At 32.6% G+C, this 17,919-nt stretch overlaps 1 protein-coding gene across 1 annotated transcript in view; it reads right to left on the minus strand.

Annotated features, from left to right (window-relative positions):
- The window catches only part of ARID2 (AT-rich interaction domain 2), a 198,538-nt gene that overhangs the window by 48,915 nt on the left and 131,704 nt on the right, over nt 1-17,919 (minus strand). The window contains exons 7-11 of the mRNA XM_052001767.1: nt 8,276-8,342; nt 7,940-8,190; nt 7,478-7,574; nt 7,182-7,391; nt 3,894-4,061 (exon numbers count right to left, since the gene is read on the minus strand). Of these exons, the coding sequence (XP_051857727.1) occupies nt 3,894-4,061; nt 7,182-7,391; nt 7,478-7,574; nt 7,940-8,190; nt 8,276-8,342 (793 nt within the window). The remainder of the gene's footprint in view (nt 1-3,893; nt 4,062-7,181; nt 7,392-7,477; nt 7,575-7,939; nt 8,191-8,275; nt 8,343-17,919) is intronic.

Raw genomic sequence — 17,919 nt, forward strand, 5'->3', positions numbered from 1 at the left:
TGGTAAATCTCAAACTTTTTATATTCCAATTGCTCATTATACAACATGAATAATAATTTATACAACTCAAGAAGTTATCTTGTAAAATAAGAAACCAGATTTATTTATTACTTTTTAATGTAAATCTATATCTGTGTATGTATATATAAATACATATATATGTATTTATATATACATATACCTAAGTACACACACAGAGAAGAAGACATTCACGTTTGATTTGAACTCCACAACCTCGTGTGATATACATAACATATATACTCATTTTATAAAAGAAAAAAAGTTTGTGTGTCCTGCCCAATTACATGACTAGGTAAATGGCAGGAACAGGGTTAGGACCTTGGTCTTTTTACCCCAAGTCCAAAAGTTGACACTCTTTTTATATCCTATCAGTACAAAGCAGGTTCTTTATAAGAAAGGTATAAAAACCTTTCTAATATCACAATTCTAACACAAATGTCAACATTCTAACAACAAAATGAAGATAAAAACTTAAAATATCTGTAGAAAATGTCACGAGTCTCACTCTTATCCAATTAAAGTTAATATGTTCTACTCAAGGTAGCCAAATGGTACAGTATATATAGAACATTGACCCTGGAGTTAAAAGATTGAGTTTAAATCCAACCTTAGGCACTTATTAGCTGTATGGCTCTTGGCATGTAACAATCTCTTATTTGCCTACAGTTTTCTGTAAAAGGAGATAATAACAACATCTTCTTACAGAGTTGTTGTGATATCAAATAAGATATAAGATAGTCAGCACAGAACCTGATATATATGTGCTTAATAAATGCTAATTCCCTTTCAATCAAAGGACTGGGTAAAATTGTTCATATTTAAACCTTGGCCTTTTAAAAAGCATTTGAGGGATCTAGTCAGTGGGAAATTTTTGATATTGTTTGCTTCTGAAGTATAAAAAGCATTATTTCAATATTTACTCTTCCAAAAGCAGTTGCATATGGGCATACAAATAAACAGCCAGTCAGACTAAAAGGCAGCCAGTATGCTACCATGGATTTAATTTTGAGATTAGAAACTTATGAAAAATACTAATAGCAAATATGGTCCAGGCTATTATACTGACATGCTGGACCAGGTTTTGACAAACTATGTTTAGCTATGTATAGTTTGTTGACCTTCACATTAGATCTAAGTTAGTCAAAATAATTGTAAAAACAAGAAAAAAATTTTAAAACCACTAACTGGAACTAGAGATCTAGAAGAGAAAAACAAGATGCCTATGATTAAAACAAAAGTACCAAATATTAATGCTATGATGATATAAATACATTTATGATATAACCAAGAAAATAAATTCCATATAATTTATAATTTGAAGAAATAAATTTATTATACTATATTTTCATTTTTCTAGTGTTGAAACAATTTTTATATTTCTTTCATTTATCTTTTTTTACATTGATAATTTTTATTTATGCCTTTTCATTATATCAGAATCATTTAACAAATAAGCCTTTTCAAATCCTCATTTTAAAAAAAGCAAAATCCAAATAATAAAGCAAATCTAACAAAACCTGCACCATTCCATATATTTAGTCCCCCTACCTCTCAACTGAGAGGAGGGATATATGGTTTTTCCTAATCTCTCTGGGACTATGATTAGCCTCTGCAATTGATTTGATCTCTGCAGTACTTAACAGTGTTGTTATCTATATTCTTGTAGACATTTTGTTTATATTTATTTTGGTTACAATTTCTTTACATTCATTCACACAATCATCCCAGGTTTCATTTTATTCTCTACAGACACCATTTCTTATAATATAATAATATTCCATTATCTTCACAGATTAGCCATTGTTCATGGACTCCCAAATTGATGGGTACTAACAGATATCACAAAGGTTGCCACTCTAAATATTTTATTATATATGAGAATTTTTCTTCTGGCTATTATTGGTTTTGTGTCCAGTAGTAGTTTGATAGCTAGCAGAGGTAGAAAAGTAGTTAAGAGTAATAGAGTTGTTAGAGAACAAAATCAGGAGGACCTGTGTTCAAGGACAGTCTCATCATTCGCTAGCTGTGTGACCTTTGGAAAGGTACTTATCCCTCTCTATAAGCTCCAGTTTCCTCATCTGTAAAATGGGGATGATAATAATATATCACCTATCTCCCACGGGTTTTTTTTAGCATAAGATAACATCTGTAAAGTAATTTGGAAACTTTAAAATACTACGTAAATGCTAAGTATTATTTTTGTTATCTGGATAAAAAGATATGAATAATCCAATGATTTTTTCTTACATAATTCTCAAATGTTTATAAGAAGAGGTGGATCAATTCACATCTCCATCAACAGGTTAAATCTCACAGTTGACTTAGTTTTCATTTTTCTTATAATTATTTGGAATATTTGTTTCATAGCTGTAGTTTACATTTTTCTTTAAAAAATGAATATTAAGTCTTAAAAATTTGGGTCCATTCTCTATTCATCTCACGTATCAGATTATTTCCAGAGACTTTTTTCCCAGTTGACATTTTTCTTCATATGATAGGCACAATGATTGTGCCTATATCCAATACATGCAAATTAAAATTTCATGTAATCAAAATTGCCTATTTTATCTTTTATGATTGCTTTTATTAATTGTGATTTTTATTAATTCTGATTTATCCCTCCAACCATACTTATGAAAAGTAAAAACTACCATTCTCCTGTCATTGTTTTTTAATAATATGATCTTTACATTTAAGTCACATATCCCTTTAGAGATTACTGTGGTATAGTTTTAATTCTGGTATAAACCCATTTATAAAAGATCGCTTTCCATTTTTCCCATCTGTTCTTATTGAAAAGAGATAACTTCCCCTGGTAGTTAGTGTTCTATGGGTTTATCAAACAAAGTTCCTGCTGGGTTCTCTTGCTTTTGTCTAATTTAGAACTCTTCATCTGAATTAAAACATCACCCCTTCAGATCAAAAGTTTGAAAAGAATTTCTTAAAAGCCTGCTATCAATAGTTATCAATTAATAAAAGATTGTTTTTATCTATTTGCTATTTTTTTTTTTTTTTTGAGATTGAGTCTTACTATTTCCCTAGGCTACAAGTATAACGGACCACTAAAAGACCCAATTCTAATACTGATGAAAATATAAAAGAAGCTTTTACTCACTCCATTTTTCTGACTTAGGTGAGTTTATCCTTCCTTAAGCAACTTGATTACCCCACCTTTCTATAGTCTCACCAAACTGGTGTGGATACCCAATCAGAATTAATCTCATTCAAACTGAAGAGATTGTCCAGGCTCTGACTTCCAAGGAACTGTAACTTCAGGTTCCAGGGACAACTATTTAATTTTTAAATATATATAAAAACATTATTTTCAGATATTATTCTTAGTATAATACTAATAACAATTAAATGAGAAGGATATGATTAAGCATGGATGAATTCTTAACAATTTTTATATTTTCCTTTTATTTAACATAACCAATATTTCAAATCATTATATTTTTTTGCTTTAACATTTTGAAAATTTGAAGATTTGATTTCTAAATCAGATTTGTAAATTAAGATTTTTAATTAGTTCTATTGATAAATATTTTTGTAATTCTCATGAAAAAAAATTTAACTCTTAGAAAATGTTAATATAAAAGACATAAAGGTAAACCTCAAAGGAAGATAATTTAAAGAATGAACCTAATTAAGGACTGTAATTTGTCATCTGAAAGTTAGGCTACAGGAGTACAGGAGTAGGATTGGTCAACAAGTATTAATTTTTTTTTAAATAGTCAGAAAATCATACTACACTAAGACATAGAGGTATTCATGATGAACATTGATGAAAGTAATAACTGATAAAATCAAATTTTCTTGAAGTATCGAAGTAAATAGTATATAAAAAAGCAACTTTTATTTAAAATAAATACCTGGGACAGCTGCTACATGGTTCTGGGATTGAACATGTTCTACTGCCTGTGGCCTAATTTCTGATAAAACTTGGTGGTTAGAGCTTTGATGTTCAACAAGTTTTACTGCAGTTAGTGCTTCAGGTCCAAACATTTGGATATCCATGGAAACTAGACATACTAACATATCTGAAACATTAAAATAAAAACAAAAATTACTTTCAAACATTTGATATATCTTAATTTTCAAAAACATATAAACTGTACATTTTGAGTTTTAAGTACCATAGTTTAAAAAGGATTTTCTTACAAGTGACAAAGGTAGTGAAAATACTACTATGCTCTTTATAGATGAGAAAATGAAGTCTCGGGCAAGCTAAATGGCTTTTCCACAGTCACATGGCTATTAGTGTTGTAGTAATGACTATAAGTCATGCCTTCTAACTCCAAAATTAGCACAGTTTCTACCATACTATTTTGCTTCCTGGATTATAGACTCGTTCAATCAATAAGTATTTAAGTACTTATTATGTGCCAGAAGCTAGAAACAAAAGAATGGAAGACTCACCATTAAGTTTATATTCTAATGGGGTTGGGGGTAGGGCAAGGATAGGATGTTCATTAAAATATATATTCAGAATAAATTCAGAGTAAATATGTAGTTACAGAAAGTCACTCAATATAGAGTAGTTTGGGACGAAGGGCAAAAGCAACTAAAGGAATCAGGAAACTTTCATGCAGAAGACAGCAATTGAACTACATCTCATAGGAAGAAAGGGACTCTGCAAGATGAAGGTACTAGGAATACCAAGTACCAGGGAGGTAGCTATTTCTCAGGCAAAGAGACAAGAGGTGGAATGTCATGAATAAGGAACACCATCAACTAACAAGTCTAGTTTGGCTTGATCAGAGAGTGTGGGAGGAGGAATAAATGTCCCATGAGATTAGAAAAATAGGCAAGGTCGGGTTATGTAAGATTATTTGTTGATAAGCAGGAACATTTCTATTATTTTATGTGTCTATCCACATATTTGTGTGTGTGGCCACTGAAATTGGCTAAGTAGGTGAGTTACATGGTCCTATCTGTGAATAAAGAAAATGAATTTGATAGCAGTATAAAGGATGGAGTGGAGGGGTAAGACGAAGCCAGAATACTAGGAGACTGTTGCAATCATGTGGGTGAAAGGTGAGCAGGGCCTGAATGAAGAAGACAGCTGTTTAATGGAGAGAAGGGGTCAGGAGAGAGAGAGAGAGAGCCGCTGTGAAAGTAAGCATGGACATTACAAGTGAAGAAAAGGAAGGAGTCCAGGAGATTTCCAAGATTACAAGACTGAAGCTCAATAAGACTGGGGCTAGAGACATATATCTATGAGTTTCTGTATAGAAAGGAAAGTTAACTTCATGAGAACTGATACAATTATTCAAAAACTATCACTCAAAGACTATATGGAGAGCAGGGGAACCAGGACAAAAGCTAGGGGAGTACACACAAATTAGGAAGTGTGACACAGATATTGAATTGGTTAAAAAAAAAAAAAAACTGAGGAGGGGGTTTAAACCACAGAACAATATCATAAAAACACAGAGGGAATATTTGGAAATAGGGGCAGCAGCAGCAACAGTAGTAAGTAGTAACATTTATGTAATGCTTTGGGATTTGCAAAATGCTTTTCAAAAATGATCCCATTTTATCCTCACAACCACAGGAGGAAGGTGCAGTTTCATCCTCATTTACATATGGGGAAACTGAGGCAGAGAGTAAGTTGTTTGCCCAGAGTTACTAGCTGGTAACTCTCTGAATGCCAATTAGAACTCAGGTATTCCTGAATCCCAGCTGAGCATTCTATGCCCTGTGCCACCAAATGAAAGAAATAGACCAAAAAAACTAAAGACTACAAAAAAATCAATTTGGCAATTTTGTAGGAGGCAGATGCAGCTGAGTGAAAAAAGAGTAATTCTGATTTAAAAGGCCTGAAGAATAGGTTAGAGGAGAGAAGAGAGTAACTTTTTCAAGAAGTTCCACTGTGAAAAGGCGGTATCTGGGAGCAATTTTTCAATTTTGGAGGAGCTTTTTATGTCCGAAGGGAGGAAGAAAAGCACTAGTTGGATGAGATGGATAAGGGAGAGGGTGCATGCCAGCTGTTAGAGAAGGAGTGAGGGGATGAGGATAAGTGCACACATCTGGGAGGTCAGCCTTGACAAGGCTAAAGGACACTGTTCCGTCAGAGACTGGAGGAAAGGACGCGTGAGCAGGACACACTATAATGGGTGCAGAGAAGAGGCATTTATACTGAATGAGTCCAGTTTTTTAATAAGAAGCAGGGTCCTAAGCTGAAAAGGGCCAGGGAAAGGTCATGAGGAGCTTCAGGAAGGGAAAGATTTGAAAGGGAAAATAGAAGAACTTCTCGGCTGCAGTGAGGATCCAGGTAAGAATGGATAACATGAATTTGTAAATCAAAAAGTGATCTCTCCTTTTCCTAAACAGGGCAGAATAGTCAATATTTTTTAAGTTGTCAAAAATTTTTATAGCAATTATTTCCCAATGTATTTTCTCCCACCTTCCCCAACAGGCACCCACACTGAAACATTCCTTATAACAAAGAAAAACAGATAAAATGGATCAGCAAATTGATTGAATTTCCCTTCCTTAATTTCCCAACTTTACTGTCAAAAATTTCATTTCATTTACGTTACTCTATTTGTGTATGTTGTTCTATTGATTTTGCTTACTTCACTTCATATCAGTTCAGAAAACATTCTGTTCTTCAATGAGTTAGTCATAATCATTTTTAAAAGCAACAATAGTAGTTCATTACTAAAAAACCATTCACCAATTTTTTTTCAATCATTCCCAAATTATTTCTAGTTTGTTGCTTTTTTCTCCCTCCATACTGTACTGTGCTATATATATGTCCTCTTTTTTTTTTTTTTTTTTTTTGGACTTTGACTTCCTATGAATAGAGTTTTAAGATTTGCTGGAAGATATTTATCAATTTTAAATCCATGTTCAGTAACCAAACTATTAAAAAAAAAAAAAAGGGAAAAGTTATTTTGCTGCCAATTCCCCAACTTTCTGGAAGGTGAAACCTGTGTAGCAGCTATGATACTTACCATTTCTGTACATATCACAGCTTCAGCATATCTCAGTTAAAATTGCAGCAATGGAAAGAGGTCTCTAAAGATAAATATACCTCTTCCTCCCCGCAAAATTAAGCCCAAAGTAATATGACTTTCCTAGTATTTTTGCCAAAATAAATATTCTTATGCAAAAAAAAGGAACTCACTGGAGTACTCCAGGTTCAATCTTACCTATGCTTTTTTCCACTTTTGCAATTTTTGTACAAGCAACATCTCCCATTTCTGTGAGCATATATAGCACCTCAAGAGTTGAAATTACAAGTAGTACATCAGGCAAAGTGAGATGACAAATGATCTCTTTGTAAGATTCCTGATCAACATATTCACAGATTAAAACACCATTATCTTCTGCTTTGCAAAGATTTCCCAAAATTTCCATGCCTGAAAAATACATAAATATTTTTTTTAAAATGAGAAGTGATTTTCTGATTTTAAAAGATGGGTTAGGTATGTAAATAGATATTTACCTCTCATTTTTAAAAATCTATCTCTTGACATTAAGCATTTTGTAACAGTATGAAACATTAGATGAGTAGTTTTGAAATCAACAGGATCCAAAAGAAGCTGGAAAAAAAAAAAACTTTCAAGTAAATAACATGTTCCTTGTTCTACATCTTATCTCAAGTCTATTATTCAAAATAAAGGTAAAAAAATGTTTAAAATTTGTTAAGTGGTGGTACTGAAATATATAATTGTTAAAATGGAAACATCATATTCTTAAATATCATGAGTTTAACTTCTTTCTTTTTTGTAAAATTCTAAAACCAAAATTTTTTATTCTATTTCAAAACTTCCTGCCTTTCCTTCCTGAATTTTAAGCAAGGAATAGCAATGCATTTAATTTAAATCATATATTGATAAAGGTAAAAGTTTAGAACCAACAATGTTATAAAGAAAAAATGTTTTTCCTTCATTTTGATAGTACTTACCTCTGCTGCAATATTTCCTAATGTATCAAGTCCCAATTGCCTTAAAGAAATAAAATGACTATGAGCAGAAAGTAATAAGAAACGAAGACAAGTACGATTAGCTGCCAAAAGTTTAACATTGCCCTCCTCAAAGGAAAGATTTCGCAAAATCACTGCTATCTGAAGTACTCGCTGTCCTTCAATATCATTAATGCCCAGCTTGCGAGGTGGATGAAATAAAGATTCCCAAATCCATTCTCCAGATGTATTTTCTGTGACAAAAAAAGATTTTACTTTTAGAAATAAATTTTCCTACTGATTACAGAAAAAAATAATCATTTGACATTTGTTACTCACCTTGAGATTTGTTTTTGTCAGAAATGAGATCTCGTACTTCATTATCGTCTACAATATCTTTCCAAAACTGAAAAGAGATTTTAAAATTATTTTAAACTTCTACAGTGTGATTATTTCTTTAAAATCAATGAGGCAAATAATTTATTACTGTAGAGCATTTACAAATTTCATAACAGTAAATAGGTCAAGTCCTACTTAATCTGATTCTAAGGTTGTTAAAAAAAAAAAGCTTTGTTTTCTATTGATGAAATGGATGTAATAATTTTTTGAAGCATAATTTTTGTACCTTAAATATACAAATGATCTCAAAGAACTTAGACCTTTGCTTTCTATGAAATCATTTATATGCCTATCCATTACTTATCACTACTATAGGTAAGATTAGATTAAGAATTACAAAACAAATGAATCTTCTAGCCTGAAATTCTGCAATTCTACAGAATCAATAAATGATTTGTTTTTGTTTAAAATGAAAATATACTTATGTTCTATAAAATTGTTGCTTGTTGTTTTTCTTCAGTTTAATATATACTAGCAGAGATGACTTTAAAGAAATACTTTCAAAAGTTAATTTAGAATTTTTAAATATATCTATATCAATATTTTTCAAATCAGCAAATACCAACAATTTAACAGTAGCATGTAATCATTTTCTAAAGAAATGTTTTTAATGTTTAAATATTATTTTGTACAAATATCATTAGAATGCAGTACTTTTAGCATAAAGAGTAATAAATTATCAGTCACACAGTATTTCCTGCTATTTCAAACTTCTTTTCCAACTGAAAAGATATAAGAAATATATGATATAAAGTATATAAATGAATATTATCTGATATACTAATAATTGTATTAAAATAGAATCACTGAGTTTTAGCCAATATGATGTATACTGGTATCAATGATAAAACATTGCAAACTTCTTTTAATTTAATTATATTCAAAATAAACAATGCAGGTAAATTGGAGAAAATTACAGTAGCATCTTACATTTAGAAGATATATTTAAATAAGAAAATCAAGGAACTAGAGTGGGAATCATTACAAAAAGCATTTGGTTAATGATTAATGGAGGAAGAAATAGAGTGATAATGACACTAGAATACCTCATAGACCACTTGGTCAGAAATAGGAAACAGATGAATATTCAGGAAATTGATCACAATCATTGATTGCACAAAGCCATGATATTAAAAAAAAAAGTGGAGCTCCAATTATCTGAACATCAGCTGGAGATCTTTCTCTACCAAAAGCTAAAGAGGGAATAATTATTTGTCTTGACTTAAATCATAATTTATAAAAAAGTGTAGAAAACAACTAAGGCAAAACTATATACTGCATATGATATTAATCAGTAAGAAGGAAATTGTTTCAGTGGTTTAAAAAACAAAAAGGAATCTTAGAAAAACAAGTTTGCCAACACTTTGCTCCAGAAGTCAGCTTAGAAGAGTCGAGAAGATCTTAGCAACGAAATTCTAGAGATGAAGAAAAGATAATGAAGCAAAAGCCTGAGCTCTTCCCAATGTCCCTCCAAACAATTTTAAATCACACCTCAAAGCACATTCCAGAGTGGAAGAACCCACACAAAAATGGGGTACAACAATTTCCCAGCAAAAAAGAACAGAGAAGAACTGCAGTAATGGTGTGCCTCACTTGGGTAAAAAAGAGAACACATCACAGAGCTGGCACAGTGCCCATGCAAGCCAGTTGGAGATCTCTAACACATCACCAAAAGGGGCCTCCCAGACCAACGGGCACCGCTGGCCAACTGTGAGGCCGGAGGATGCTTGTGGGGCACCACACACAACCACCGAAGTCACCTGGTCTAGGCGCTACCATGTACCAGGTGTAATAAGACTGGATCATCCCAGTTATCCCAGGTGAACACCAACCCTGGAATGCAACTGATCAGTGATCAGGCTCCAGCCCTGGCACAAGAAGTTTGGACAGTGTCTCTTATACCCCAGAAGCAGAATTTAAATTTGAAAGTCACAAAATATGCTAGTAAGGGAGCAAAATACAAAGTTTTAAAAGCCCATGCCATATAAAGCTACTATGGTGACAGAGAAATCAAAATAAAATCTCATTTGAAGAAAAGAAAAATAGCAAAACACTTACAAGCAAAGCTTAAAGAAAAATATGAATCGGTGTCAAATCCCAAAATGCCTCCTGGAAGAAGTCAAAAGGGATTTTTAAAATCACATAAGAGGGGTAGAAGAAAAACTGGGAAAATAAATGAGAGATGTAAAAGAATCATTAAAAAAGAATTGAAAGCTTGGTAAACACAGAGTACAAAAAATATTAAAAGATGTATAAAAACTAACCAAAGAAATAGAATTTGTCAAAAGAAAAAAAAAGTCACAAATGTTCAATGAGGAAAATAATTCCTTAAAAATTAGACCTGGGCAAGTAGACACTAATGATTGAGACATCAAGAATAAATCAAACAAAATCAGAACAATGAAAAAACAGAAGAAAATATAAAATACCTCATTGGAAAACAGATATGGAGAGAGAATTTGAGAATTGTTGGACTACTTAAAATCCATGATCAAAAAAGAGATTGGATAGCACCTTTAAAGAAATTATAAAAACAAACAAACAAAAAAAATTACCCTGAATCCTAGAGGGCAAAATAGTAATTTTAAAAATCTACACTGATAAGGAAAAAAAGGCTATAAGGAGAGAGAAAAAGTATAATCAGAGCAAAAAACAAGATAGGGAAATAACAGTTAGTAATCATAAGTGTGCATGTAAATGGGATGAATGTACCCCATAATGAAAGCAGGTTGCAAAGTAGATTAAAAACAAGAACTTGGGTAGCCAGGTTCTGCGCTGAATAAAACACTGGTCAAATCTAATCTCAGACACTTGACACTAATTCTGTGATGCTGGGCAAGCCACTTAACCACTACTGCCTTACAAACAAAAACTCACAATAACAAAGAATGCTAATTTATAATGTTGTTTATGAGTAAAGACATTTGAAACAGACACACACACAAGAAAATTTAGAACTCAATTTTTAAAGAAACTGATATTAGAATTGTCTTTACATGTAACTGGGGAAAATCATTTTTAAAATGTAAGCATCTTTTAAATTCTGTTTTTGTATCTTTAGCATTTAGCACTACATCTACCACACAGCAAGCACTTAAAAAATTGCTTTTGATTCAGAAGAATCTACCTATGTAAAGGATGGACAAACAATTGTCATATTTATTGTTGAAAGGATCCTTTTATGGGTAAGAGTTGGACAAAATGGCCTCTGAATCCCTTTCTATTCTAAAGCTGTGATTCTATTCCATCACCTCAAAAAGAAAACAGAATTTGTTATATAAAGAACTATAAAGAATTACTCTTTTTATTTGATGTCAAAGAGAAATTTATTCTTCTTATAGAAAGAATAATGAATTTATGAAGTCATACACTTGGATATATCTTCACAGGTATAGCAATAATCTATCCATACTTTGTTAACCAGTGTGAATCTTGCAGCAAATAAGTTGGAGGATCTCCTTTATTTTTTTTCTATTCTGTACAATTTCTCAAATGTAATTCAAATCTCATATCAAATGAAAAACTGTTAAGCAACTTGCCAAGAACTTACTAAGCACTGGGGACAGAAACTGAAGTAAAGCTGTCTCTGCCCTCAAGGATTCCAGGAGGAGAAACAACACTGAAGAGCGATGGGAAGGGAGGAATATTTTACAGAAAGAATAATGATTGGAAAATGCAATTAACAGAGAAGTTCTTGCTAGGAACAGCAATGTCGATATGATTACTATTCTCTGAGCTACAGTTTGGTGAGGAGAAATGAGAAAAAAGTAAAGAGTACAGCCACATGATATATGTAAGTAGCCCAAAGGCAGTATGGTAAGTCTGTACTAGATACAGTAAAATGCTTATCAATCAGAACCTAATATCACAGGAATGAAAGCCTTAGTCCAATATAAAAGCACAAGCTAAAGACTTCTCTGAAACATGACACTGTTGATCACTACCTCCCCTCTGCCTTCTTTTGAGTCATCATGTCATACTTCTCTCTTGCTTCTCCTACCTATGACTTTCTCTTAGAGAGCTGTGTTGGGTCATCATCCACATCATGCCCCAATAATTGTGTGTGCTCTGTTCCAGGCTCTGATCTCTTCCCTTTATCATCTGTCTGTGAAATAATTAACTCTACATAGATAAATCTCAAATCCAGTCCTAGTTCTGAGCTCCAGTTCTCCCTAAACTGCCGCCTATTACTGGACATTTCCAATTTATGTCTCAAATGCAGCACATCCAAATAAGTACACATTAACTTTCCCTTTGATACCCACTTCCCTTCTGACTTTTCCTGTTCAGGATATGTAGCAGGGTGGGTGGGAAAGGGACATATGATTTCATTATTTTAGAGAAATTAGTTTAGATGAGGAAACTCTACTAATTCAGAGATTGGAGAACTAATTAGAAAAATTCAGAGAATTGTTCTCTAAATTAGGGATTTTAAGAGTTGCCTTAAAGCTTAAGTGACTTGAATACAGGTAACACAGAATGTGTGAAGAGGCAGGAAGAGAATTCAGGTTTTCCTGAAGTTTAAGCCATACAATAAGACTATATGCTATCTCTCCAAATGTTCCAATTTCTATTAAGGGAACCATTCATTTTTACTCATCCAGGCTCATAATCTGTGTCACTTTAGACTTTTTATTCTCAATCTTATCCCACCTATGCAGTTAGTTGATGAATCTATTTATCTCCACAACCTTCTCTAGTTGTTGATCTCTACCTACTCACTTACCACCTTAGTTCGGGCCCTTATTCTCTGTCCAGTTGCCAATCTTAATTGAACTCCTTTGCCTCGTTTCATCCCTCTCTTAATCCTTTCTTCATACAACTGTCAGAGTGTTAAGTCTGACCAAATTTTTTTCCTATTCAATAAATTCCAGAGGATCTTATTTATTGTTTCCAGGAAAAAATAAAAACTCCTATTGGGCACTTAAAGCCTTTCTCAATCAGGGCTCAATCTATCCTTTCAACTTATACATTACTCTGGGACTCTATGTTATACTGGCACACTGGACAACTTTGTGCTATCCATAACGCTCTATCTACAATCACTGTTTCTTTACCCTCACTATCCTCTGGGCCCAAGATACATTCTTTTCACCCAATTCTTAGAATTACTAGTTTTTTTGACGATTCGGGCCATGAACCACTTTATATTCATTTCCAACCACCTACCAGCACTTTAACCTCCAAAAAAACCCAAAAAACAACAACAACAACAAAATTCATCTCTTTCTTGATCTACCCATATATCTATTTCTCCCTCAAGGGAATGTAAACTCCTTGAGGGCAGGAACCCTTTTATTTTTGTCTTTGTACTTTAAGGCCTAAAATGGTGCTGACACAAAGTAGGAACTTAAAATAATGATTCTACTCAATTATCAGTATAGCTCATTGATTGACTGGCAATCATTCATATGCATACCCACAGATGAACTAACTCAATAGGTCACTAATTCAGAAGGACGTTACATGATCAACATAAAATTTTCGTTTGATTTATTTTTCCATTGTTTCATTTGACTGAAGATTTCATTAAGGAGGTTTTGTAGTGTTTCAGGGCAAGATGCAATTAATTGATATTATATAATTTATTCTAGTAGAGAATTTCAGAATCAACAGGGAATATGTCACATATTCTTCATATTACATCTTTCATGACACTAATGTACATTTTACATAATCTACAATCCAGAAAAAACTGGCTTCTTGCTTTTCTTCATATAGAGTACTCCACCTACCATCTCCATACCCTAACACTGACTCACATCTGGAATATAGTCACCCCTCAATTTTATCTTTCAGAATCTATCATCCTCTTCAAGCACCAACTTTTCCTGATCCAAAATCAAAATGGTAGTATCACCTCCCTAAATACCCTGATACTTTTTTTTTTGACTTTATACATACTTTTACCAGAATATGTGGTCTCCTCAATAGAATATCAGGAAGAGAGATTGCTTCACTTTTTTTGTCTTTGTATCTCCAGTACATAATGCAGTGGCCTCTTGATAGATGCTTGCTGACTAATTTTTTTTTAATTTTGCATTTTGTTTGATATCAATATTTTACAAACTACCTAAAAAAAGTGATTTCCAAGACCATGTCACAAAATCTTAACTTATCTAAAAAGATGAAAGCCATTAAGACTCCATTTTATTCTATCAAATAAATGCATTTTTAAAAATCAACAATACATAATCCTGAGAAATCACAGGATCATTCTCAAATGTAATAATTCAGAACTGTTAAGGATTTCAAGAGCCATCAAGTTCAATCAACATTTTACAATATTAAGAGTCAGATGCAGGGAGGATTAATGACTTACCTGACAACATGGAGCCAGAACTCTTTCCCCTGGCTCTATATATTGCCAGCCTTGATATGCTTTCATCCAAGATGTTCCCAATGCACAGACAACAATATCCTTACAGATTTCTACTCTCTGGAAATCTTCCTTTCTTTCAAATATTTTGCTAGCCAATCCTTGAAATCTTTTTAAATTGTGTTGCCACACAAGCCCAGATTGTTTCTATATTTACTTGGCTATTATGCCCATTCTTTTCTACTTAATTGCTGCTGTAACTTCTGTAAACCAAATGACTTCCCTTTGACATTTATAAGAGATTTCCTCATCCCCACTTCCAGTCTCTTTGTTTCTCCTCCCTATCTAGGGAGGAGAGAGATACACTGGTAAAAATGGATGAAATAAAAAATATTTTTAAAACAAAATTAAACCTTTTATAATATAGCTCTTGAGAGGCCTTTCCAGGTATATTAATAGTACATTCCTTACTCACTTTTTAGTCCATGTTTGCTGCTCGCCCATGGATATTCCATTTCCCTGCTGCTGCCTCTGACCCTAACCCCAATAACCCTATTTTGCTACTTCTGACTCTTAAAATTTCTAGCTTTCTTCAAAACTCAGCTCAAATACCACCTCCTACATAAGACCTTTTCCTGCTTCTAATGCTAGTATCTTCCCACCCCAAAATTTATTCATTTTTATAAATATATCTAAATATGTTATTTTCCACAATAAAATTTAAACTCTGCCAGAGTGTGTTCATTTTTGTCTTCACATCCCCAGTGCTTATAAATACCTGCTGATTTTAACAGTCTTCCAGCTAAAAATCACAAAGCCTCCCCTTTGTGACTACTGTTTTCTATCAATGAAACTTCTTTAAAGTTTTTCTCCATATCTCAACTTTTTGAATCAACAACTTCTTCAAATAGATCCATTTGGAAATTCTTTAACTATGCTAAATACCTTTTCCTCATTTTTACCCTCCCTTCTAATTTTTATCTTTTTTTGATGAATTAAATACACAAAGATTGTTAATGACTGTTAAAATTGTAAAATCAATTGAGTATTTTTTCCTTTTAATAACTAATTTCATTTTCCATGTCTTTTGGTGATTGGTACAGTACTTTCTTCTCACATCTTGAAAACAAACGAACAACTGGTATGTAGTCACGAGGTTTCAGAAATATCCATAAGTCTTTAGTCTCTAATTTTATGTCCTCAGTTTGTATTTTCCCAGGCATTTGTTGCCATGTTCTCCATGCCTACCTTCATATCAAAGTTATTCAATGCCAAAGTTGATTTAATTTGAAGAATCTTATTAAGTTTTAAATATTTCATAAATGTAGTTTATAATTTTTAAAAAAAGAATCAGGTTTCAAAAATGACTTGACAGAATAGAATGAGCAAAAGTTAATATGATGAAATTTTATGGGGAAATTTAAAATAATACATATGGGTTTTTTCAAGAATCAAATACAAAGGATACATGATATCCTGACATAGTAAAACTAACTTAGGACTGATAATTTGGAATTTTTGGTGGAAAAGCCGAATATAATTTGTGACATGGACCCAAAAAATTAAAAATATCCACAGATTGCATTAACAGAAGCAATAGAAGCCAGAGCCATCATACTTGCTCCAGATCAAGCAATAAAAACAATTCCATGTGTTCAGTTCTGGGAAGCATATTGTAGAGAATGCACTAAATTACAGCATATCCAAAGGAAAGAGAACAGGATGGTTTAAGGACTGGCATACAGGGATGGTTTGATGGAATAATTGAGGTTTATCCTGAAGAAAGACATGAAAGAGATAAAGCAGCTGTCTTCAACTATTTTATCATCATGTAGAAAGCTTAGAAAACTCTTCCACTTGATTCTATGGTATAATGTGTGAACACTGAAGAGAGAGATATTAATATTGAAACTATAGTTTCCAAAAGTAGAAGGGTCTAAGTGGCAAATTGCTAGGGATGTTGTATAGGGAATTTTTGTTCAAAACAGTTAAAGCTAGATGATTTCTGAGAGGTACCTTTCAATTTTGTGATTCTGTGAGTTATAGGTTCCCTAGGATATCCAGATGTTGGAAAATAGGAAATGGAATTGTAAAGAGTTTGGAGTTAAAGGAATAAAATTTGAAGTTGCCACATAGTAATGAAAATTAAAATTAAGAGAACTGATAACATTGCCAAGAGTCAAAGAAGAAGATAATGTCTCCAGAATCCTCACAAAACACTAAAATTCTTGTATATAAAGACAGTGTGGAATAGTGGGAAAAGCAGTGACTGTAGGATTAAGATATATTTTGAATTTTGATTGTGAATCCTGCCTAAAACGAGTGACATGAAAATGAGGTCATTTTACCTGCTCTTAAGTCTCAATTTCCTCACCTGTAAAATGAGGATTATATAGTACCTACATCACAGGATTGTTAAAAGCAAATGAGAACTCTTTTGAAAATATATTTCATATTGTTCCTCTATGTATTCTACTCAAGCAGGCCTAAATTCCTCAAACTTAACACTCTTATGCCTACATTCTGAAATATATTCTTTTCTCATCATTCTCATCCTAAATTTCCATCAACTCAACTCAATTCTCACTTCCTATCATGAATGTTTTCTGTTTAATTTTCTTTTATATACCTTTTGATTTAAATATCACATATCTCCAGTAGAATAAACTTCTTAAAGACAAGGGTTTTGTTTTGCTTTTGACTAACTCATTTGGGATTAAGTGACTTGCCCAGGGTCACACAGTTAAGAAATGTTAAATGTCTGAGAGTAGATTTGAACTCAGGTCTTCCTGATTTCGGGGCTGGTGCTCTATCCACTGTACCACCTAGCTGCCCCTTTTTTGTTTTTGTTTTTTTTGGTTTCTGTATTCCCAAATCCCAGCACAGAATAGGTATTCAAATGTTAGCTAGTAGTAGTAGTAGTAGTATGCATTTCTCACATCTTATTTTTAAAATCTCAGTATATATGCCTCCATTATACAGTAAACTAGAATCCAACTGCATTTAAATTTGTATTTCTATCAAAGCCTAGCTTTTTACATTGTAAAAATTGAACAAATGTTTACATTTATAAGTGTCTTTAAAAAAAAAAATCTTCCTTTATTCTATTAAATCAGGTGAAAAAGGTCCTGGAATAATGTGTTATTACTAACTTTGTAGTTAGAAAGCGATCACCATTATCTAAGTCAGTGGTCCTCAAAGTGTAGTCCAAAGAATTGTTGGGGTCTCTGAAACCCTTTCAGAGGGTCTACAAATTCAAAATTAT

This window comes from Antechinus flavipes, chromosome 5 (genome assembly GCF_016432865.1).
Source record: "Antechinus flavipes isolate AdamAnt ecotype Samford, QLD, Australia chromosome 5, AdamAnt_v2, whole genome shotgun sequence".
Lineage (NCBI taxonomy): Eukaryota > Metazoa > Chordata > Mammalia > Dasyuromorphia > Dasyuridae > Antechinus > Antechinus flavipes.